General features: G+C 41.6%; 2 protein-coding genes across 2 annotated transcripts in view; one reads left to right on the top strand and one right to left on the bottom strand.

The window, feature by feature from the left end:
- The window catches only part of NVL (nuclear VCP like), a 459,565-nt gene extending 452,524 nt beyond the window's left edge, over positions 1–7,041 (bottom strand). The window contains exon 1 of the mRNA XM_086927967.1: positions 6,866–7,041. Coding sequence (XP_086784093.1) covers positions 6,866–6,910 — 45 coding nt within the window. The 5' untranslated portion in view covers positions 6,911–7,041. The remainder of the gene's footprint in view (positions 1–6,865) is intronic.
- Positions 7,042–7,390: 349 nt separating this feature from the next.
- CNIH4 (cornichon family member 4) overlaps positions 7,391–24,437 on the top strand; it is a 57,722-nt gene continuing 40,675 nt past the window's right edge. Inside the window, exon 1 of the mRNA XM_086925471.1 lies at positions 7,391–7,526. Within this exon, the coding sequence (XP_086781597.1) occupies positions 7,458–7,526 (69 nt within the window). The 5' untranslated portion in view covers positions 7,391–7,457. The remainder of the gene's footprint in view (positions 7,527–24,437) is intronic.

Consider the following 24,437-nt stretch of genomic DNA (forward strand, 5'->3'; position numbering starts at 1 on the left):
TTTTAGCTTTCCCTACTGCGGAGGTAAAGATGGCGATAGCTCCTAACGAAGGCATAATTACCCAAAAACAACAGGTTTTTGTTCAAAATGCGAACAACTCTGTGATCAATATATCGTCTGGTCTGGATCAAAATTCAAGTGACAAGGTTTTGATGTCTCTCTTCAACTCAGGTATTGTCAGAGGTTGTCAAATTATGATACCAGAGGCCTCCTCATGCCCAAACGGCTGCAAGAATATAATCAATATGGATCTATCCAGCCATAATTTGGAAACCAGTATCATTAATAACGACCACAAGTCGACCTTGGTCCCAAGTAAACCTTCCGCAGAGAATGTGCCTTTTTTAAATGGACAAAGTAAGTCTGCGCAAACGGATTCACTGAAAAATTCTCTTAACTCAGTAGATCTATCATTGCTCGCCAAATATGATGAAAATGCTCAGGATGGAATCCATGCTTTTGAGGTCAAACTTAAAGATCCCGAAAACGCAATATGGGGTAGTCTGCTTAACACAATGGACAATATCACCAATGCCCTTAATTTCCACTTGATCAAATTGAACATCCAAGTGAACTTACTAAATACATTGGCTCTCTATGTATCCGGGATAGACGCCAAACGGCTCGATCTATCAAACCAGGTAGCCAAAGCCCAAATCAGATAGAAATAATCTAGGGCCATATGTATCAACACATTTCCCCATAGACACAGAATGTTCAAAACCCTTTTAAACATCTGCCCCCAAATGTTAACATGCACTTGCGAGCAAATCAAAAGGAGACTAGCTAGAAAAGGGGGTTAGTCTGACATTATTTTGTTATTGTCATAGCGACTCAGTATTGTTGGCGGTGGCACCTGTTGGGTGTCTTTAGAAAGCCCTCACCCACCAACCTAGTTGGTGGCATGCTTCATCATCGGGCCCACCCAGTGACACCTAGCGTGTCCCGGGTGTGCTTCGACGCCTGATTACAGCGGAGCAGGTATGTCACTGTGTGTGCGGTGTGAGGTGTACAGAAAAGTGAGGTTAAAACGGCTTGGCGGATGGTCCCTGGGGTGAGGAAACTTTATTAAAAGGGCCTCCGTCAGCGGTTAAAAATAAGGCTGAGGGACGTTAGAGGTGGGTTACGACCTCCTACGTCCTAAGTGTGTCAACATGTTTCAGCCAGTGCCTTATATTAATCTGGCTTTCTTCAGGACAGTAAAAATATGTGTAGGTTAAAATTAGGTTATGCGAAGGAGGCACAACAGGTCCCACGCTGGTGCTGACCAGAAATCCTGGCCACCTCTTGCCACTTTAATAGCCTTGGAGCACAAGCAAGCCTCTAAAAGCGTGATCTTGAGAAGGGAATCCCCCTCTCACAGTTATATACACTTTAGGGCGTGTAGACACATAGACTACACCACACTTCCCCTAATTTTAACCTACACATATTTTTACTGTCCTGAAGAAAGCCAGATTAATATAAGGCACTGGCTGAAACATGTTGACACACTTAGGACGTAGGAGGTCGTAACCCGCCTCTAACGTCCCTCAGCCTTATTTTTAACCGCTGACGGAGGCCCTTTTAATAAAGTTTCCTCACCCCAGGGACCATCCGCCAAGCCGTTTTAACCTCACTTTTCTGTACACCTCACACCGCACACACAGTGACATACCTGCTCCGCTGTAATCAGGCGTCGAAGCACACCCGGGACACGCTAGGTGTCACTGGGTGGGCCCGATGATGAAGCATGCCACCAACTAGGTTGGTGGGTGAGGGCTTTCTAAAGACACCCAACAGGTGCCACCGCCAACAATACTGAGTCGCTATGACAATAACAAAATAATGTCAGACTAACCCCCTTTTCTAGCTAGTCTCCTTTTGATTTGCTCACATATAATCCGGGGATCTGGACTAGCTATCTGGTCCTCTCTCTCCCTCTTGATTCTCGCACAACATGCACTTGCGCCCATATGATTGATAAAATCTCAGAGCTACCGACCATAGTAAGATCCATGGTGACAGAGGTTAAGGCGATGTCGGACAGAATTGTACAAGATAAAACAGACTTAACTGAACAAAACCATGGCCTTCACTCAGATACTAAAGCTATAATTATGGGAACACCAGACGATACTAGGGGCGAACAGGCAAAAACCGAGATTTGAAGAAAATCTACAAAAAATATAAATTGCTCACATATTAGTAGAGTTCAGCAACAAAACATAGATTTATTAACACATAAGGAGATAGCAAATGAAACACAATCCCCTAAGGGAGAGACTGTACAAACCATCCCTGAGAAATCCCATTACTCGATGGAAGAACACGAAACCATGGACCAACCATCAGTATCTGATATAAATGCTTCTCAAACTACTTCAAACCCTGCACCAACTACTAATACAACACAAGATGGATTAATTAAAAGAGCAAGAAAAAGATTGAGGACTGCTCACAACAAAATAATGAAATTAAAGAAATCAACAAACGCTGGCTCACATGCCAATTTTACCACAAAAGAAATCTATCCAATCTGTAAATCCTTGGAAACACGTTGGTGTGAAACTACGGCTGGTCCAACTAGTTCAGCCGAAACATGCCCTCCTGCCGAAGTGCCCCACGATACAACAAGGTCAACATCAACTGTAACCTCCTATTCTCAAGTGAGTGGACAAGACCAGGCCCAAAAATTTGGTCAGAGGGAAGCGTGTTAACAATGTTGCTTTTTCGGAAAATATTTTAACAAATACTTCAACTAATATCAAGCTTGTAGAACTTTTAAACGACTAGATGTGGAAGATACTGTGCCAGGTGATGGAGGCACTCAAGGCATGCAGCTGTCACCTGATATCGCTGGTTACATAAAAAAAAAGAAAAAAGTCAGTGAAACAAATATACAGGTGAAACTATAAAATGAGTATTCTCCCCATGGTATACTTCAAGGGGCCCCCTTGATATTTTGAACCTTGGTAATATTATGAAACTGTTAAACGTAATCCCAGAGCTAAAGGTTTGAACATCGGAAGACCTAGATTTGGTTGAATTTAAACAAGATCCCAATTATCCCATTAAAGAGATAACTTTTACATCTCGGAACAGAGATGAGAGTGTTAATAACATTTTAGCAAACAGCTCACAATTTGGGAAATAGGGCATCAAAATTTGGAAAATCAGTGAGAATCAATATCCAACTTTACTGATCCCAAAGTTACCAATCATTAGCCAAGTTCCATTAGATTCCGCTAAAAGCATGAGATCAAGATGCCATTCCAGGGTATTAAAAGGAGCTTAAGGGCCACTAACTAATCTAAATTTGTCATTTGGGATCAAAGTTACAAGTTGCAACCCAGGCACTCGAGTGTGTGAGGCGCTAAAGAAAAATATAGCCCTCAGTGATGACTGGAGCAGGCTTCCTAAAACACTGACAAAAGGGAGAGCTGAAACTCCCTAATGATGCTTAAAGGATTCAAATAAGGACACAAAACCTTTTAATATTTGCTCGTGGAACACCAACGGTCTGAAAACCCTTATAGAGGATCATGATACAGTAACCTTTTTGAGGGACTTTGAGGTTTTAATGTTCCAAGAAACATGGAATACAGAAAAGGAACCCCTAATTGGTTATTATGAGTATTTGAACTTTGCATATCCCGCAAGTCAGGCTTCGGTCGCCCAAGTGGCGGCTTATCTATCTATGTATCTTTGAGCTTGGATGTCAATCACTATGAAATTGATTTCCAATTACAATGGCTTTTGTGCATCAAATTAGACCTTAAACAACCTATAATATGCATAAACGTCTATCTATGTACAAAAAAACTCTGTCAAGACATCTCAATTTACTACACTATGGGAAGTAGTTAAAGTGTTGTACCATGACCACCCAACCACTATGCTAATTATTTCAGGAGATCTTAATATGCACCTCCTCACACAAAACTGCTCCAATTAGCCACGCAGAGCGCTGACACAGACTGGACTTGGGATTTAGTTATGGTAAGGTAAATTTATTATGCATGATTAATTAAAACCGTTGCATTCAGAACATTAAAAGTTACTTTCAAAAATATTACATTAATAAGGAATTTAAAATAAAGTATAAGGTTAAAAATGCTTTTGTTTTGTGATTGAAAGACATAAAATTGTTTCACCTGTGTTAGCACAACTGGCGCAGACTAACCGGCCTGTATAAAGTCAATTATGTAAACTTTCTTAATTGTCCAGTGGAGTGGTTCAATACAGGATCTACGACACTCTGTTATAGGTCTTAACTGTTGACATCTTGTTTTTTCAGTCTCAGTGCTGTCAGATCGAAGAATTTTGTAAGTCGACAGTTGAGCTATACTCAACAACTATGAAAATACTACAACGGATACAGAACTCTGCTGCCAGACTACTCTTACCTAAAAAGCCACAAGCCCATATTTACCCTGCCTTGAAGGCCCTACATTGGTTACCGGTTGCCAGAATATCCACATTCAAGCTGCTTTCTATCACCCACAAATCGATACATGGAACCGGACCGCTCTTCATCAGGAACAAAATTACCAAACACATTCAACAAAGTAACCTCCACTTTACGATTATTATGTGCTCTTAGTTTAAGTGGTATTATTCCTTCATGGACATTTTCCATTCCAATCTTAGCTACATGGCAAAAATGTTTGTAGTACATTTATTGTTATTTATACGATTGATCTGAAGTGAGAGATTGCTGTTTCTGTACTGATTTTCTGAAACCAGAAGGTTTGCACCCTCAATAAATAAAAACATGTTTAAATAAAAACAAACAAAGGAACCACCACTCTAGATTGGCACCTTGCCTCACAATCCCGCCATACAAGAAAAAAAACATAGGTGGCACATCCTTCTCTGTTCAAACAGCCAAAGTATGGAACTCTTTATCCCCAAACACAAGATCCACGGATAACTATCTTATTAACATCACCACCACACTCAAACATAAATGTACAGCAAATCACTGTGTAAATAAGCATTTATTTGGAATATATGTATGTATATTACTTTGTATAAATGTGTATAATAATTCTGTTTACAGATATATATTCACTAGGTCTGCTTAACAAATGTACATATTATTTATGCTTATATCATTCTATGTTTAACATGTATATAGGCAGGCCTCGAAAAATGCAAAAACAACAGTTGATGGACAGAAAGCAGAACAATGTCATACATTCACCGCAGTACAGAGATCTGGGCCTAAATCTACTCGCCCACTCGAAATTGCAAGTGAAATTTGATCAGGTTGAGCTATTTTTAGCACCTACTACTCCAATCTGGCGAGTAAACTTAGGCTGGGAAGGAACAGGTGTTCTGTTCATTCAGAAAGTGAATGAGCAATAAGGATGCCAATAAATCTTGTTTTTATCTTGACACATTTGCGTCTGTTCAAGGAAAGATGTCAAATGTCAGTTAGTCTTAACTAATTGCTGCGTAGAAAATTAGGTTTATTTTTCGCTCTCTTACTTGAGTTAGAGGTTTTTATCAAGTGAGCTGTCTGAAGATGTCAGTTATTTTTCTCTAACACAACATTTAAATAAATAGCCTGTAAATTAATATTACAAATATATCAGGAATTACAAAAGCACATTCTTTTGAAATTAAGAAGTGTGATGCAAACAAAGAGTTAGATAGGAGTAAAACAAACCATAACACTTTACTTGATGATGTGCAAATGATACATATTTACAGAAACTCTATTTCCAAACATTATTGTTTGTACACTATATAGTTTTATCAGTTAAGCTGCATGTCAGTGGGAAGGTTTGTGGCCATTTCAATGTAAAATCTGCTGATTATGAATGACATTGTGATATCACTTTTTGCTTTAGTTATGTACTAGCAGCCCGTCCCTAAGTTGTCAGGGGTAGAAAAGGTATGTGTGTAATGTTAAAGTGTAGTTGTTTGGTTGTGTGTGCGTGATCGTTTATTTAGTGGTTTGAGTGCTTGCGAGTTGTCCGGTTATTTACTCCTTTCTTTGTGTGTGCTTGATGCTTTCACATATTAGTGTGGCGTGAATGTGCGTTATGTTTACTTCTTTCGTTGTGTTTGCGTGCAGATGATGGTGTGGTGTGCCGATGCCGATGCTGTGAGTGTCCGGAATTTGCCCTAGTGACACAGTGCGGAAATGCGCCTCACCTGTCCTGACCTGCGCGATGCTGTGCGTGCCCCGAATTTGTCCCCCAATGACAGAGTGTGCACACGCACCTCGGCCTCTGCACCCGATAATGACGGCGCCAATGTTCAGCGTGTGTGGCCTCACCGTGTCATCGCGATGCTGTGCTGATGCCGATTGTGTGCGTCTCCCGAATTTCTCCCCCAATGCCACAGTATGCGTTGTCCGGTTATTTACTCCTTTCTTTGTGTCCCGAATTTCTCCCCCAATGCCACAGTGTGCACACGCGCCTCAGCAGTCCTGGCCTGCACAATGTGCCCTGGTGCCTCATTACGTGGACGTGATAGGACGCTATCACGTGATACGACACTATTCTCATGGACGCTATTCTCACACACCATAGGACGCTATTGTCATGGACGCTATTCCCACGCTGCAGGCTAGGACGCTCCTCAGAGCTGGCACTACTTCCAACGGACTACTTTGTCCCAGAACGTTTTTTCCCCTTACAAAGTATATGATGGGCTGCTGTATAGCCTACGTCCATCTACTTATACTCACCTTTCCAACGCTGTATTGGGTGTTCTGATTGGTGCTGTACTTCTTGAGTTTACCCGCCTCAAAGGTTCCCAGTTCTCTCTTTATAATAGTAGTATAGATTACAATATAAGGACTACTTAGTCAAAGACCGTGAGTACGTAAAGTGCTGGTCAGTGAGAGGCTCAACTATTCTTCCAGTACCTGTTTGATGCGCTGTTTCAGCCGGTTATCTATGAAGGGTGCCATACGTGCTGCTCCTGGACGGTGGTATCTCCCACCAAGCTGCAGGATTCACTCAAAACACACGAGAGCAGCATGAGCGTGTGTGTGTTTCAGTGCCCATGGCTCCTATAGCCGCAGACATAGAAGAGAGACTCGATGTCACCGGAACAGATCGGAAACTCTTAACCCACGAGACCGCCATCTTGAAGCAGGGTTTGTTTTTAGGAATTGTGAAGCCGAAGCAATGGTGGCTCGTCATTCATAAATTAAAGAAACGCTGTTGTTCTTGCTCGTCCTCTCTGCGTGGTGCCCTACTCTTGCTGCCTGTATTCTCCGTGTGATGGGCTACGGGAGCCCTATTTTTCTTTCCTTTTTACAACTCTTGTTCCTTCTTTCCCATTCACTCCCATGGTTTATCCACAGTCCATTTTCGATGCGTACCACCCCTGCAGTCCACTTTCTCTTTCCATGCACTCCTTAGTCCCCTCTCTGTGTTCATGGCGCGGGACCTGGGTGTGGACGCTGCCAGTGCCGGTGTCACGTGTGCGGCGGACAGTGTTGGGGCCGCAGGATGGAGGCCGCGCTCTTCATCTTCTCGCTCGTTGATTGCTGCGCACTCATCTTCCTCTCCGTTTACTTCGTATCCTTTGCAGAGCGGTGGAGATGAGCCCGTGCCCTCAGTCCCAGGGGCGGGGCACTCGTTTAGGGTATGCTTGCTACCTAGGAGACGCTGCTAATAAAAGAAGTGAGAGGTCAGGATTCAGAAAGTGGTAATACATTGGGTTTGGGAGTTCTGCAATGCATATAGGAGAGGGAGATGGAGACCTTTTTAGGGAAACGGAGAAGGCTGCCATATAGGTTAGAGAGATTCTGTCATAGGTTTTGAATGCTGTAATGGGAAGAGGGGGTACTTGTCTTGGGGGTGGTGATAGCACGCTGTTGACTGGCATGCAGAGTATAACACTTAGCATGGGGGGGGGGGGAGAGGGGCTTGTCTCTTCCAGAGGATGTCTTCATCAGGGAGAGGGAAAGCATGGCATGAGGATAATTGATTTACTTTTAAGGAAGAAAGTTGGGGGAAACTGTAGGGTATTGACAGAGGGGTAGGAGCTGTCATTTATTTTGTTGTTTTCTGTATCTTGTAGTAGGGTCAGAGCGCCTTGCAAATATAACACACTGTACACACGAAGCCATATAGAAAAGCATTATAGTATAACATTAAGGCTATGACAAACCCATATAATGGTCTATATGCATGATTCAGAAAGTTTAGAGAAGTGGAGCACGGTCAGGTTGAGCAGATTAAATTGGGGAGCTGTGGTGCTAGAGGGTGATCTAGTTTAGCCAATAGTAATGAAGTGTTGGAGGGGGAGGTAGGAGCTTAGTTGAACAGAAAATCATATTCTTATTGGAATACTGCAATCAGGAAGCAATTCAAAAGTGAATCAAATATCGGGAGATTGACCTCGGAAGAAGTGAAGAGGGTAGCGCTTATTTCCAAAGTTGCCTCTGGAGCAAGAGGGCTCTTATATTGCGTTCGAAAAATTCAAACAAGGGGTTAGTTTGTATCTCTGAAGGAATGGAATTGTATATTTTTGGAGCACTCCCCAAGAATGAGCGGGTGATAGGTGTTTCTTTCCTGAATCTCAATGGTTGCAGCAGCAAAAAGTTTGAACTTCATGTGGCTGAGAAGCCACCAGATGGTTTGAGATTCCGAGGCAGTCTGGGCTCTGCAGGTGATGCAAGTCATTTTGAAGATGCTTCGATAGGTTCGTCGGTAAGATTGATGAGCTCTGGGGAGATGTGACTGAAATGCCTTGTTCTTGGAATAAGTATATTAACACAGTATGCTCTTCTCCATGAAGACTGATAGCACGTTGCTTTTTTTTTAGCAGGTGGGACAAACACAAGCTTTGTCTTGAAGCTGGTCTGTTGCTTGATAAGTCTCTTGAAGTTTTCTCAGACTTTTTTTGCTTGATCTAGTTTCGATCTGAATTATATGTTGTTTTTTTTGCCTTGAAGATTATGGATTTGTCCTTTATTCTCTCTGAGCAGAAAAGGGATAGATTCACGTTTGAGGGTTTTTGTTTCCATATCCATTTATTCAATCTAAGGTGTCTTCGTCCTTCGTTAATGTTATAGTTTTGCCTCAGGGCAGAGACTTGCTTTTTGGCTTCTAAGATTCCTTGGGGCAAGTTCATCTGATATGTTAGACGTGGTTTTGTTGTAATAGTTGGTCAGTTGTGTGGTAGTCTTTGAATCGTCCAGGGGTACCAAGCAGGGGAATGGAATATTTTAAATACTTACTTGTCCTTGAACCGGGACGGTTCATAAAGCTACTTGTCCTGTAATAAAACCCTTGGTGCCAATTAGTGAGATGATAAATTATGGCAACATTCTCATTGTATCATAGCTCGGATAATAGTCCCTCTCATTATGCCAGGAATTATTTTATAGAAGGGTTTGGGTTCTAGTAATGCCCTGATTTTGCCATCATTTGCCAATCTAAATACTGGGACTGAACATAGTTGGATGCTATAGTTCTAGGGTTGAAATGCCCTTTTGAGTTTGTGTACCCGTACAAAATCATGTGTTCAAGGGTTTTAATCTAACCTTCTCTAATCTTTTCACAAAGTAGGAAATGTTGGAAATTTACTTCTGATAAAGGGCAAGAGTAAACCTTGCCAGAGTGGGAAAAAGAGGTTGTAGGGAAATTTAACATGCAAATCTCACACGATTTTCACATGAGCAAATATACGCATGCCTATTTGCTGATGCTAAATTACAGTTCACAAACATCTTCTAGGAGTAAAGTTAGAAAATCTACTTCTGTAAATGCATGAAAGTCATAAATCTGCACTAATGTAAGGATATATACCATGGTTTACATTTTGTGACTTTATTTAAAATTTGGGCCTCTGAGTTATGGCGTAATATTAAAGCTTTTTTTCCCCAGTCAAAAATATATATATATATAACCTTGTATATGGTTAGTTGCACTCTGTGTGACTGCATTCTACTCTTTCACAAGGGACACTGGCACAGAACATTTTTGGGGTTTTAGCCAATGTTTTTGTTATATTGGTGAGGGTTTGGAAGCGAACACAAAACATATTGTTTTACCAAAGCCATGTCAAAACAAAGCACACATTGCCAAACTAAAATGCGATAACCAACTGACTAGACTATTCACTTGGCCATTGCCTGTTTACGTTCACATTTCTCATATTACCACAACTGACTTTACACAGATTTTTCCATTAGTAGTATTTTTTGTAAATGCTAGTGTGTATCAAACGTGTTTTACTAGATTATGCTTCAGAGTAATGGCACCAACAATTGCACAGAATTTCAGCAAAACATTTGTTCTAGTTGTATATTTTTATGTACGTTTTTTAATTAAAAAGCAATGAAGTATCAATCATGCTTCCAAGCGGCTGCACGCATTTCCATCTAATTGGAGAGTATTTTGGGAGCATTGTAGGCAGCTTCCCAATGTTAAACGTTGTAAATACATGCATACATTGTTTGGCCTGCTTGTGACCTGCTGCTTTATTTCCAATGCATTGTTTTAATATATATATATTTTTAATTGAAACACTTTAACCTTACAAATTTTGGGATAATACAAACCCACAAAACCAAGAATGCACAAATAAAAATACCAAATCATTTTTCCAGTACATCTCAAAATGTATCTCCGAGTGCATCCATTTGTTCAGGCTCTTATTTTTCATATTCAGCAGGCAATTGCCTCACACCTTCCTTGGGGACTAAAAGTGTATTAAGGGAAGTTGTGAAGGCAAACAGGTTTTTCACTGTAAATGTGTAGGCTCCATTCCTGCCCTGTGAATGGTGTAAATTAAATTGCCAGTAAGGGCGACGTTGTTTGAGTAAGAACCATACTATGAGTCCGGTTACACAGGAAAGGTGCATGTTCAAAAGAGACTCAGGCTGTGCTACTACTAGTGTCCCAGAGGCCAAGTTGAAAGATCTTGAGGGTTGCTGTAGGAGAAATAATATCCATATAATAGGAGTCCCCGAATGATCAGAGGGACCAGGGGTTAATTTGTTTGTGGAAGACTTTATTATCAAACCGTTGCAACCACGTAGCCTCTCAAACTACTACTCAATTGTGGCCACAGAATTCTTGGCACTCCAATAAGACTGGATGCCCCACTGCGCTCCATAATAGAACGCATTTTTAACTACCGTGATCGAGATGTCATTCTATAGTCGCTCGTAGTGCGCCCCCTGTCCAATGTGATAATGCTGCTTTCTTCCCGGACTTTACCCTCTGAGTTCAGAGAATACGTCAGTCCTTTCTTTAAGTCAAGAAAACATTGAGAGAGCATGAAATAAAGTACTCCATGATGTTCCAGGCGAAACTGTAGTGGCCGATAGAACAAGCATTTGCAATGCAATAGGTCTCGCATTAGGAAAGTTTGAGCTATTGGTATTGTATATTTTTTATTTATGTGTTGGTTTTGAAAATAGCGAAATGAATAGCTTTGTCAGTTACAATGCCAATAGTTTTAACTTTCGCAAATGTGACACCTATAGCATTTGTAATGCAATGTGTGTTGTATTTACGTGACTTAGATGTATTGATATTACAAATAACAATGGCTTAAAATTTTTTTAATAATTAATACTTAACTAAAAGTTACTGTAATTTATAATCGCAAAAGCTTAAACGTTTGTAAATAACTTTTGTGAAGATTATGTTCAGTGTATTTTATTGTGATGAAAATCCAAGAACATTGCATTTGCAGCTACACACACACACACACACAGATGTGGTGGTGGATCTGGTGGATATGGTGGTGGTGGATATGGTGGTTGAGGTGCTGGTGGATGTGGATGTGGTGGTGGTGGTGGTGGTGGTGGTGGAAGTGGTGGTGGAAGTGGTGGAAGTGGTGGTGGTGGATGTGGTAGTGTTAGTGGATGTGTTGGGTGTGGTGGTGGTGGATGCGGTGGTGGTGGATGGGGTGGGGTAGTTTGTTGCACAAAGTTGACCGCAAGTTAGTTCCATTGTATTGTGTTGAAGAATTAGCGTGGGGCTCTCTGACAGCATATCCACTCCCTAACCAGGAGCTTCTTTACACCAGTTTTACAGCCAATCATGACCTCCATGCTTCATTTCCTCCAACTGCCACACGTACATCTCTAACCAAATTGATGCCTCCCCTCCACACAAAGCCAACAAAAATCTGAAGGTCTGGGGCCACCAGTAGATGAGGCGGGAGAATCATCAGCGCAGTATCATCCCTGGCTCTGTGCAGAAAGGGAGTAAAAGCTTACTCACATCGCTGCATCGGTGTTCAGCAGTTACTATCGCAAAATGGTTATGTCCACACTGGCACTGTGCATGTCCTAAAGCACGAAGAGCAAACCTGTTGGTGATTAGTGAAAGCTGACCCCGAGAGTACGACACAAGCCTAAAGTCACTAAGCCCAATTGTCACCTGAAAATCCGCTCCTCGACCACCGCAGTGCAAAGTATGGGAAGCCCAAACAGAGCACAGACCCTGCGTGGACACTGCAACCTACGCCGAAACAACACAACTTCTAAGGTGCAGTTCAGCTGCCACAACCATACTTCAACCCCCGCTCCGCAGCTGATACACTGAGCACCGCAATAGTTCGTCTGTCACAAAACATGTGGAATGCAGCACTGCAAAAATGGGCACCCAAAAAATACTCATAGCAATAGTTCTCCGCAGGGCCGGAACGGCGATCAGCCTTTACTCACGGAAAGGAAACTAAACGAGTGCTGTAGTGAACCCACCGTGCAAACACAGGACAGAAAATATCTACGTTATGCATTTCCAAAAGACCCTGAGCACGCCCCCACCTCATCGATCTATTACCAGCGACTCTGAGGGGCAACTCGGAAATGCACGAGATGCAGAGGGTGCATCATGGACGAGTGACTCACCATGGCACCATCTTTAACAAAAGTCTCAAGCATTTTTGGAGAATTGGGGAATTGCATGCGAAATTTCAATAAGCTGCTTGAGAAATAAAATATGGTTTTTATATAGTTCTCGGCTAGGTTTCTTACCGGTTCGTCTTCTTATTTGATTTGCAATAAGCATGTGTAGAACAAAAGAGGATGCTCTCTCTCAATTAACAAGAGCAGTTAAGGTATCACCGCCGCCGGCCCGAAAACCGGAGTGTCAAGCCTGTCGTCGGGCGGGACTTCCGCCTGCTGCGGGAAGCCCGCGCCCACGGAGTGCATGGCAGAGAGGAGCAAGTGGCGACTGAGGCTGCCGATGCAAGTGCGGGGCTCCCATGAGTGAGGGAAGCCCCGCTGTGCCAGATAACGCCAGGGGAGTCGTGAGCGTGACGGAGCCTGTAGCAGCGCAGCGACAAAAGAGCCTGGTGAGTGGGGTTAGTTCTAAGGGGGGTGGCGCGCTCGCTATTGCCAATAGCGTTGCTACTGGGTGGTTTGAACCATTGGACAGACAAACAGTAGGTGAAACAGGACATAAAAGAAACGTTCAAAAGATGGGACCTGATTTTACAAAATCTTGTTTGACTTTAAATATATGTTGAGAATGGACGGGATTTATGTCTGCTAGATATCCACAATAGCAAGCAAAGCCAGAGCTAATGCACTCCTGCTCAATTGCTTGTCACATCTGTATACAGTTACATAAGAGTAAATTATAAACCAGTAGTGGACAGCAGGCAAATCAAGGAGTGGTTTGCCTTCAGTTTGTGAACTCTTACAATTGTGAGAGCTTTGAGAGTTAACAGACTAATGCTCAACCCATTGACCCTTGCAACACTGTGAGGTTTGTTCCTGCAAAGGGCTTAATTAAGTAACTTACAAAATGCAAAGGGGAACGAATTACCTTCAGACTTAATGGGGAAACAGGAGGAAATCGTTTTTCCATTTGAAAGGAAAAAAATGCAAATGAATGTAGGGACTAATTCCCCCCTATGTGGACTTAAACTGTACATTCCATTCTGCATTGTGGGAATACTAGTAAGTAGGAACGTAATATGACATTCAAAGTAGTATCTCTGGAAGCCTGCAACTGGTGCAGCTTTCCAGGCGTACTCCAGGAAATTGTGATTTGCAGAAAGTATTGCATCTGCACATATTTGTACAAGCACATATTTACTACTTATGTTATGAATGTGAGCCCTAAATTCTCTATGTGCCAACCTAGTAATTTCAGCCATACACATTTGGCAGACCATACACTGGACGTCATCATGACCTGCGTTAGCATCAACTCAGAATCAAATGTCAAGCCCAAATCTTGGATGGCTACACACTGATCACAGTGCTATTTGTCTTCGAAGGCAACAACATGAAAGCAATAACCTCCTCACATGAATAATCAAATAAATGTGGCTCTGAAGGAAAGTCCCATTGACTCCATTTTGTGAAGTATTCACTATTGTGAAAGCGTACACCACACATTAACCACTAGATCACAGTGGGGTACATCACAAAATCTCAAGAACATGGAATGCGTTGGTCTCTTCCCAAAATTAACAAAAAAAATAGTGAAAAAACAGTAAATAAAATGGTTCAACCATGAACCGGCAAACACGAAGAGATTGCCATAAAGTGGAGTGATGGTGAAGGATATCCCTGCACGAAAACCGGAAGTTCGGGAGCGTGAAACCGGTCGTGGGGCGGGACTTCCGCAGGAACCCCACGCCCACGGAGTGCCTGGCAGAGAGCAGCAGTGGTGACACGGGGCTCCCATGCCTGAGGGAGAGCATAGTGGTGGCTGCACACGTCAGGAGGAGCAGAAGTGGCAGCTGAGGCCGCCGTTGCAAGTGCGGGGCTCCCATGAGTGAGGGAAGCTCCGCGTGTGCCAGGTGATGCGGCGGAGATAACACCAGGGGAGTCGCGACAAAAGAAAAGAGCCAGGTGAGTGGAGCTTAGAGAGAGAAGGGGGTGGGCGGAGTGTGTGTGATTGCGATTGCAAGAGGCTGGCTTGTCTTGGAAGCGGGACAGGAGATGTGCACAGCGCGTGGGTGTACGTGCGCGTACACCTGCTCAAATCGCAATGCGCGTGCCCATCTCCTGTCCCACTTCCAAAGCAAGTCCCTAACAATAGAGCTCGCTGGAGACAGCAGCGCTTCGTGCTGCTTACGCCAGCTCGACCTAAAAACCTGGTATTTCACTGGCCCGGAGGAGGCTCTGGACTGGCGAGATGGCTGGGGAGGGTTTGGTGGTGCCATTCCTGATCTCGCAGAGGAAGATGACAATCTGGCGCAGCAGCCCTGGAAAAGACACAGACAATGTACTTGTTATGTCTTCCCTGTGCACTGGTAATATCTACTGGCTAACTTTGATATCACTGTGGTATATCCACTCTTGCAGATATGCCCTCACATGGGTATAGTGCACCCTGCCATAGGACTTCAAGGCCTGCCGTAGGATTGTCTTACCTATGCCACATGCAGTGCTGGCAGGCATGACACACAGGGATGCGTGCCATATTGACTATTCAGTGTTCTCTGCACCAAGATGGGCAGTTTGCATGAGCTAGGTGATAGGTCCCTTCGGGTGGCACAATTCGTGCTGCAGCCTTTAGGGACCCGCTTTTGGTCCAATGCCCTAGCTATCAGGAGTACCACTTACTAGGGACTTACATGGGGATCCTAAAGAGGTTGCCAATTGTGGAACAATCATGCAGTTTTGGGAAAGAACACTGGTACTGGGGACCTGGTTAGCAGGAACTTAGCACACTTTCAGTCAAAATTGCACCAGATACGAGGCAGAGCGTGGGGGCTGAAGAGAGTGGAGGGTACGGCAACACAAACTTAGTTTCCTACAGGGAAGATTATCTTCCTACCAGCTGTAGAGTCTCCTGTCTTTCAGTGATTTTAATGTTAACCTGTAAGGCTGACTTCTTCAATCAAGGCTGAAAATCTTTCAGTGGCACCTGTTTCAAGCTCTCCATGGCTGATTCACTTTGTTTTGCTCTCTTATTACATTTCTTGAAAACGCTGTTAATGGTGTACATGCAAGATGGGGCTTGACAGATTACACTTGGATGTAATGAAATTTCCATCTTCATCAAGTTAATTTCATAGTAGAAAGCAAAAGATGACTTGAATAAGTGTAACCAACCGCTGTGGTCTATGTGTGACTTATATCTCATGATGGCACAATTAATTGGGCTTATTCACACTCTTTTTGTTATTGAAGTATTTCCAAATTTTTCTTGCACGTTTTTTCCTTTTGGCTAGTTAATTATTTTTGTCCATAATTCTGTCCCATAAGCAATAATCCATCTGTTTTGCATCAAAAACCTCCTTATTGTTAATCTCGCATGTGCAGAATTATTCACGTTTGTAGTCCTTGTTATTTTGAAATTGTATTCTTTTTGTGCACTTTCAATAATTTAGGTTTCTTTTCATTGACCTTCAGCTTGTTTGACTTAAAATAATTCTCAATTGTTGGAAAATATCTATGATGCAGAGATGATGATAGTCCTCCTTGGAGAGTAGACTATTTCCTTTCCAATTTAACCCCTTGTATGCTCATGGCGGTTCCCGGCCGTCATGCATCACGGTAGTGTAGTGTTAGTCAAAATGCACTCTCTGAAAACATATAACTTTATTGTAACAAATGCAAAAAGTACTTATGGCTTTTAGAATTCAAGTCTTGCACTGTCAGAGTGTGTTTAGTGCCACTGATCAGTGGGTGCAGTTAGACTCCTCGGTTTGTGTCCTGTCCCTCTCGGTTTATCATCTCCCTTCCTCCTTTCAACAAGCTTGATTTTAGGCATCATCTGGAATCATGTATCGAAATCCAAATACAACGTTGTGAACATGCTTCCAAAGTATACCAAGGAGTACGTTAAATGTTATTCAAAGATTGGTAACATTTCCAGTCTGTACCATTGAATGTTGACTCCACTCAACTCTTTACTTTACCAATGCATTTATTTCATTGCTGTCCAGTTGTGCCACAACTGTGTGGTGTATTATTTTCTACATCCCCCTTCTGTATGGCTTCCCCTCCAGTGATTTATTGCATCTAGCTGTCGTACATTCACTGTATCATGGTGGGCTTCTTCCTAATGCAGTGTTTCTTAACTTGGGGTCCTAAACCCCTAAGGGTCCGCTAAGCCTACTTCAGGGATTTGTGTCTATAGGAAATTCAATAATAACAGATTGATTAGTATATACAAAATAAACAAAATTGAAGCATTTACATGCTCTGAAAGTGAGAATTGGAAATTAAAGACTAGAAATTAAGTTGGTATCCTCATCTTGATTCGAGGCAGCAACGACAGTAAAGAGTATGGAACCTAGTATGACTATTGGTGGCTTCAATTGAAGCACTTGCATGTACTGGCAAAAAGAAAAAATCATTAGGAGCACAAAACTCAGTGATATGCTAGAGTCTACCATATTGCTTCATGTTTTAAAAACAAAACTACATTTTGAAGAGCTCCACCCTCCCCTTTACAATTTCGAGTTTTGCATGTTTTATGTGAATTAGATAGAATATTGCATATGTTGTGTATTTGATTGATGCATACTTGCTTCTATATTTTTGTGCACTGTTTTGAGGTTCAAATTGTAAAACTTGTTTAGGCAGTGGACCCTAGCTTCCATTACTGATTCAGTGGAGATCCAAAAAAGTGAGAAGGTTAAGAACTTCTGTCCTAATGGATTGCCAATCTTCCTAGTGCCTATACTTATTCTCCATCTGCCTCCTTTGTATGTGCTAGGCAGATCACGCCACAAATATGGCTCCAATCTTTGGAATGTCACATCATCCGTTTCTGCAGGGGATTGAAAGTTGTCATATTTTATGCAGCCTATGGTTGTCATACCGCTCAGAGAAATCCGATAAATGGTCAGCATCTCCTCCTTCCTGGAAGCGCTCTTGAATCGCTGCAAAGTGGCTTATGCATTTCTTTCTCATTACCACCGCCACAAATAAAATATGATGAAATAAGTTGTTTTTGCTTGGTATTACACTGGTGTAATTAAACTATTGCTCCATCAGTGCCATCTTATGACCGTGATGTCACTCCTCAACCGTTCACGCAATCCTATCTCTGAAGCTAATGCTCCATCTTGGTTCTGCGATATTCCTTGCAGGACACTGTATCTCAAGCCGCTCCACTTAAACAGGCATGTTAAGTCATGCCGGATCAGCACACCCGAGCCTCTGCGATCACTCCTGTTTCACAACATTCCTGAGTGAATGATTCTCTGACTATTCGCAACACCGTAACCGGTGCTTGAGTGGGTCACCCAATGTCTTTGAATCATTAGTCGAGCTGGTTTTTCCACAGTGATGTTACCTTCAACCCTGCTCATGGCTCCCTCTCCTATTTGAACCAAGATCATCCATTTGCCACTTCTGACATCTGCCCCGGCTGGTTTTATTTTGTAGGGTAATACAAACGGAAACGTGGCTAGGGCACAGGGCTACATTATTTCTTAGTTTCTGTAATGTCTCGTATGCAGGTTTGATAATGACCAGTGGTGTTTACTCTGAAGAAACTCTGTAAACAAGAAGCTTTGATTGCCCTTTTCACTCAGCTGTGGGTGTACTTCTAGTTACAGGCATCAAGAATGTGGCATTTGTGATACATTTGGTGATTTGATTGCTCTTTACTGCAAGTATAGGATTGCCAGATGTGTTGAGTCTGAGGAGGGAGTAGATTACAATGCCCCGGTGTTTGTTTAGGGAGTTTGACTGAAGAGATGCTTGCGTGCTGATGTGTAAGCAGGTTTAGCCATAATAGTCTGCAAAGTTCTCTTTTCTACTTAGTTCTTAATTGGCAGCAAGTGAAGAGCGAAGTCTGGGATTGTTCAGTTTTAGTCTGTTGGATTCAGTGTTTGTCATGTTTGCAGAATATCACAGACTTTAATCATATGACTTGAGTGGACAAGTCAGCGGTTTGCCCAGGATTTAGAGGCAATGTATTTTTAGATTTGGGGGAAACGGAACTCTTACCTAATTTAGGGGATATTTAGCCCACATTTCCAAAATCTCTGTTTAAGCAAAAAAAAAAAGGTAAGTTCTCCACAGATCGAAGTACTGCACCATGCGAAAGCGTGGTAGTGAAGCTGTCCATCTGATGTGCAGCAGTTGTAAATGTTCAGAGGTCAGCTTTTAAGGTGCGGCACAATTGGCAGTATATGTGATAGGACTCCCTGTTCAAGTAAAAAACCTGTCCTCTACACAAAAGACATGCTGCCACTTGGTCCCAAGAAATTGTACATTGCTTACTTTTATAGGTTTGCTCTGTCGAACTTGTGACTATTACTAATGGAAAGCCTACATGCGTTACTTTATTGGGAAACAATAGTGTGTCTGGATTCATTCTGCCTTTGTCACCTTACATTGGCTCAAGTTATTAAATATAAAAATTGTTCATAGCCTTGAATGAGAATTGTTTGTGCGTACTACCAAATATGCTTACATCTGCAGGGGTGTGGAATTTAATAAAATATCTACTTGTCCATGGGGCAGGTTGCTTCATAAATCTACTTGCCCTGTAACAAAATCCACTTGTCCCTTTTGTGCCATGTAATGCAGCGACAAATTACGTCTGCAATCTCATGATATAAGAGTTCTGATATAACTTCTCTAATTATGTCAGGGCTCGTACCATTGTAGGGTTGCATACTAGCAATTCCCTTATGCTGCCACGTTTCTGCAGGTCTACATACTGGGCTGAAGGTATTGGTAAGAAATAGTTCAAGGGTTGGAATGCCCTTTTGAGTCAGTGCAAACCTACTAACGTGTGTGTTGGGTTTGCACCAACTCTTTTCGAATCTTTTCCCGTACTAAAAAAGGTTGGAAATTTACTCCCGACAGTCGCAGATGTAAAACTTCTTCCAGGGTTGGGAAAAAAGTGGTTAGAGGAAAAGTGAACTTGAAACATTAAGATTTTCACATGAGCCAATCTACACATGCACATGTGCTCATGCTAAAACGCAGTTCACAAATAATTTCTAGGAGTACTATTTCTTTGCCTACTTTTGTAAATTCTTGTAAATTCATTGAAACTGTATATGTGCACTTAATGCAAGGATGTATTCCATAGATGCACTTTTGAGACATTAATAATTGGGCTTCTAATTAGGCCTGGCGTTAACCATGACCTAATGTGTTTAATAACATTCTGTCTCTCTCTCGCTTTCTTTTTCTCTCCGTCTATCAGATGGCTTCACTGTCAGTGACAGTATTCTGCTCTTTGACAAGGAGCATATTTGCACAAAAGTTTTGTTCAGTGCCCGGAACTGCTGTGGCAATGTGTGCTTTTTGAGACCAAAAACAATTTTTGCTTTTGCTAATGCTTGTTAGAATGGTGAGGGCCCAGCAGCTCCCGCACAGATATGGTTTTACAAAAACCATGCCTGAAAAAGTCACGCATTGACATAACCAAAAGGCTGACCACCAATTTCAGACCTACTGGCTTTGTCAATGCTTGTTTATTTTTGTTTCCGGTAATCGTATTTAAACTGGTTACACTGATTTTCAATTATGAATATTTGTGGGGAAATACAAGCATACATCAACATGTTGCTAAATGATGCTGCAAAGATATGGTACCTAAAATCTTACAGTAGCAAAATGGTTTTTTTTTCCTACTTGCATTTTTTTTAAAAACATTTTATTTTGAAAGCAAAGAATCATCACTCTTGCTTTGAAGCTTCGGCAAATATTTGCATATAATAAGAGAGCATTCTGGGAGTATTATACATCATATTACTAAACTTTTAAAACGTGTATACACATTTAAACTGAAACCACCGTCAGTAATGCAGGCCGAGCTTACAGTGTTTACTTTTAGTTCTCACCCTAATAATAAAGGCTTTGCATTAATGAACCATAAATACAAGCTTGAACAGCATTGAACACATGGACACAAATATTACCTAAACTGCAGACCCCTTTCCTGATCCATAAAGTGATACTGTAAACTGGCGGCCAAAGGGTTTGTGTTGTAGGGGGTTGGACCTACTTGTCCCAAGGACAAAATACACTTGAAAACTTGTTGCCCTTGACCCCAAACAATATGTCCCGGGAGTCGGGCTATAGGAATTCCACATCCCTGCATCTGCTTTAGTGGAGTGTTTGTCTTCCAGTTTTGTAGCACCGATCCTTGAATAGAAACTGTGTCCAGGAAAGTTCTCTTATGTGGTGGCTGGGTGTCTTAACGTTTTTGCTTGCAGCTCATGCTCTGCTGGGGAGGGAGCTTTGCATCTGAAATCTTTGGCCAGTTTAAACGTGCAGTGCTTCATGGGTACATGGTGTATAAGATTAAACTATGAACAGTGGCAACTGGCCCACTAGGTTAGAATGGGCAAAGCATAACAATTTTCCTTTACTCATGTAGTCATCTGCTAAGCCTTCACTCTAGTCGCTCAGTTAGCCTATAAACCATGGCAGTATACGTAAGGAGAGGACTTATTGGAGGTCTAGCCTACACACTTCTTTAGCTGTTATGCCAAGCCACGTGCAATAAATAAAACGTGCACACATGTATACTTCATAGAGGTGCTTTGACTCAGCCATTTTCGTCCATTGATCTGTTTAATTTATTTATTGAAGTTTTCCTTCTCGTCCTTATGTTTTTAAACTGGTTATAGAAATTCGAAGCCAGCAGTTCCTTTTCTTAGCAAAATTAGTATCATGTCGTGCATTAAAAATTGTTTCTATGCAGAGTTTGTATACTTCTTCCAAGCACAACTTCTTGCTAGCAAGCGGCAATAGTGTATTATAAAATTTCTTGTGAAGGTTGTTTATTTATTTTTAATGTAATTGTTTTATTGCAAGCCTATGTCTGCCATGTGTGGGTGGCTTCATGTTTTATTTTGTGGCATATGCTTGCCGTAAAAGAAAAATCACACCATATTGCTGAGACCAGACCTGTAAATCTTTGTCTATGTACCTCAGTCTCCTACTTTGATACCTTCCGTGTTGATTTCTAGTTTGGGGAGGGGAGGGGTTGACAAACAGAACTTGTCAATCATGGCACTTTTACCGGTTTTTGCCACTTGGATGTTCCTGCTGCTTGGATGTTCCTGCTGCTCCTGCACGCACCGTGTGTTATTGGTGCGTGCATGTTCGTGTTCTGGACATAGGTCTAGTTACTTGTGGCTAAAGGTGCCAATACATATTAAAATTATCACTAGTACTCTCTTAGCGCATATTTTACCATAGTTTCGCAAACTTTTTATATGAACCCGATCTTAGAGCATATTTTCTTTCACATTCCTTGATCCTATTTAATTTACATAGTAGCTGCTGGAAAGTCGGAATATCATTTGATCGCCTCCTTTGAAGGATCAATGACCGAGCTACCAGAAACACAATATATATTTGTTTGTTTTTTGCAGTAGATTAGCTATTAAACTGGGAGAGTATCCTAACACAAGTCTTTCAATCTGTTAAAACAATACCGATTAATTGCTTTCCAAAATCCATTTACCTTTCAGCGCTCCCAGATGATATGTGTCCACTTCCCTCCTCCCTCCATATTGCAGCGGAAGCAGTTTGCAGAAATCTGATCATTTATTTTATGTCGAAAATCTGGCGTTCAATATAAGAGCCACTTAGAAGACTATTGCATTTGTCTAAGGTTGGCCGCTTTCAATGAAGAGTAATTAAACTTATTGATCTGATTCCAGGCCAAGGTTGGAGATCTGTAGCCCTTCCTGGGTTTCTCATTTTCTCTGCTCTTTCAAATATAGCTTACCTACCGCCCGACCTTGAAGGAGGGTGGCCCAGCCACTGATCGCATTGCGCTTTTTAGGGACTAGCAATTGCCCTGCTAACTCGCTGGCCTCATTAATGTGTATAGGATTGAGTTCCTGCAGAAAATGTCTAACCCTCATAAAGGACCGTTGAAGAGGTATTTTACTATGTTAAGTACATGTCTCCATTTCAGTCTAGATTTTCTAGTTCCCATTTAAAAAGTCCCCTATTTTGCTAAAACCCTGACTTCTCCATTTGGCTATACCCGCCGGATCTAGCAGTGAATCTTGGCCTATGAATGCATCGTAGAGAAAGGTTTCTCCATTAATACTGGGGATCGCATGATGTCTAAACAGTTTTTTTCTTTCGCTTAATGTTCCATTGTAATGTTTTATATCTGACTTTTTGGGGAATTTATGTTAAACGCTTAAATTCCTTAATTTCATATTCTTGGTGGATTAGATCTAAGAAGAAATTATCATATCTATTAATACATTCGAAATCTTCATTGTTCTGTGCATGGTATGTGCAATGTTTGCAAAGTAATATTCCCTCAAGTCAGGAAGAGCTAAACCCCCATCTTCACCAGGTCAATAAAGTGCATCCATAGCGAGTCTAGATACCTTATATGCCCAAATAAACGTAGAAAACAACCCTTACCCTGCTTTAAAAATTTCATTTGAACCGCGTTGGAATGTCTAAAAAAAGAAAATTGCATAAAGATAAAATTATCATAGTGGTTTTTGACTTCAGCTTCAAGTTGTGCTCTCATTATAGTTTGAGCTTGTCTAGTTGCAATCTGTTTAGATGTTATCGATCCATGAATGGTGGCTTTAAAAGCCTCACACACTTTTTCTATCTTGGCCGTATTTCTGTTTATATGAAAATAGCTTGCAATCCCCCTTTGGATTTCCTTACACCAATTTTCATCCTCTAGATGCTCTCTATTAAATGTCCATTTAGGGGATTTTTGGTCCCTCTCGAGTCCAGACACTTCAAGATTTATTAGAGCATGATCTGAGAATCTGTTTTGTATATAGGTAAAATTAACTAAAGTAAGTCTTTTAGAAATTAAGTAATAGTCCAGCCTACCAACAGTTTTCTATTTGGCTGAGAAGCACGAATATTCTTTTTTCGTAGGAAATATTACCCACTAGCTATCTATCAGGTCTCGTTTTTCCATACACTCCGATAAAACCTCACCCGTACCCTGAATATTTTTCTTCCGAACCCCGGAAGATGAATCCAAAACATGATTCTGTAGGAAGTTAAAGTCCCCACCTAATATGATCATACCAGGAAGTAGCAGCAATGAGTGATACAGATCCGACAGGGATGCAGGTTTATCTTCCATTGGGGCATAAATCGTGGCTATGGTTAGTCTAGTATCATTAAATGAGCCATTAACTAACCCCCACCCTCCCTCTTTATCTATTTGAGAATATAAAATCTGAAAAGGGAATAATGTGTTAAAAAAGATTGCGACCCCCCCCCCCCTTTAAACCTCACTTGCCGATGAGAAATGGCTATTTGCCCATTGCTGAAACGTGTTACCTGAGAATTTCCTGTTATCTACATAATGCGTTTCCTGTATCAATATGATATCTGGGATATTGCCTTTCATCCATCCTTCGACAGCCCGGGCTTGTATTTTATTATTAAGACCATTGGCATTAAAAGAGAGGATTCTTACAGAGTCCTTAGTTGCCCGCTGATAAGAAGCCATCAGAGGAGACCGATCATATTCAAAATATCTTGTAGTCTTAGATCTATCCGCACTTTAAAACATGTTAAGACGCTAATTTTATAGTACATGTTTTAGTTGAAATTGCTTGTA

The sequence above is a fragment of the Lissotriton vulgaris genome, chromosome 6, assembly GCF_964263255.1.
Source record: "Lissotriton vulgaris chromosome 6, aLisVul1.2, whole genome shotgun sequence".
Lineage (NCBI taxonomy): Eukaryota > Metazoa > Chordata > Amphibia > Caudata > Salamandridae > Lissotriton > Lissotriton vulgaris.